The sequence below is a fragment of the Meleagris gallopavo genome, unplaced genomic scaffold, assembly GCF_000146605.3.
Source record: "Meleagris gallopavo isolate NT-WF06-2002-E0010 breed Aviagen turkey brand Nicholas breeding stock unplaced genomic scaffold, Turkey_5.1 ChrUn_random_7180001943111, whole genome shotgun sequence".
Lineage (NCBI taxonomy): Eukaryota > Metazoa > Chordata > Aves > Galliformes > Phasianidae > Meleagris > Meleagris gallopavo.
In genome coordinates this window covers 1-984 of record NW_011204978.1, presented here as the reverse complement: position 1 = coordinate 984, position 984 = coordinate 1, and the positions used below count along the sequence as shown (strand labels likewise).

Genomic DNA, 984 nt, shown 5'->3' with positions numbered 1-984 from the left:
ACACCACGGGATCTATGCGCTGAACACAGGCACAGCTCTGCAGCCCCACACCACCACCATCCTCCCCCACAGGTCTTCATCCTCTACTTCAAGCCCAGCACCTTCCGCTGCATCGCTCTGCGCTGGGTGCGAGTGCTGGGCTTCGCCATCGTGTACGGCACCATCACCCTAAAGCTGTACAGGTAACGGGGAAAGGGGGGGGGGGGTCCGTGCTGGGATGCTGGGATGAAGTCCGACCCCACGCTCACCCCCCGGTGTCCCGCAGGGTGCTGAGGGCGTTCCTGGCCCGTGCGGCACAGCGTGTGTCCTACACGGCCAGCGGGCGCGTGTTGCGGGCTCTGGGGCTGCTGCTGCTGCCCCCGCTGTGGTTTCTGGCTGCGTGGACCGTAGCAGCATTGGAGAACGTCGGCCGGAACGTCCCGCTGGTGGTCCGTGCACAGACTGCCCGAGGGCTGCACTTCTCCACCTGCAGCCACGACCGCTGGGACTACATGATGGTGGTCGGTGAGGGACGGCTGAGCCCCCTCTCCCCCGGTGCCCGCAGCCCTCCCCGCTGCTCCACGTATCCACAGAGGTGCCCATGCTGTGTGCTTTGTCCTACAGCCGAGCTGCTGCTCCTGCTGTGGGGCAGCGCGCTGTGCTGGGCTGCTCGTGCGGTGCCTTCCGCCTTCCACGAGCCGCGCTATATGGGCATTGCGCTGCACAATGAGCTGCTCCTCTCGGCCGCTTTCCACGCGGTCAGGTACGGTGTGGGCTGCAAAGCATTCCTCTGCACCACGGGTGTGGGGTTGGAGCTGTGGGACCCCACGGTGCCTCCTTCCCTACTCCAGGTTCATTGCGGTGCCATCGCTGCACCCGGACTGGATGCTGCTGCTCTGCTTCGCCCACACCCACGGCACTGTCACCGTCACCCTGGGGCTGCTTTTTGTCCCAAAGGTAATGCACGGCCCTAAGCCCGCGGGTATGGGGGATGGGGGGGCTATG

General features: G+C 65.8%; 1 protein-coding gene across 1 annotated transcript; it reads left to right on the top strand.

Annotated features, from left to right (window-relative positions):
* Positions 1 to 43: 43 nt before the first annotated feature.
* On the top strand, positions 44 to 961 carry LOC104916766 (probable G-protein coupled receptor 179; the record flags this gene model as incomplete). The annotated part of the gene is made up of 3 exons (XM_031557684.1): positions 44 to 182; positions 266 to 742; positions 831 to 961. Coding segments are annotated over 3 exons (747 nt in total), but the record flags the coding sequence as incomplete, so codon positions are not given.
* Between the last annotated feature and the right edge of the window lie 23 nt (positions 962 to 984).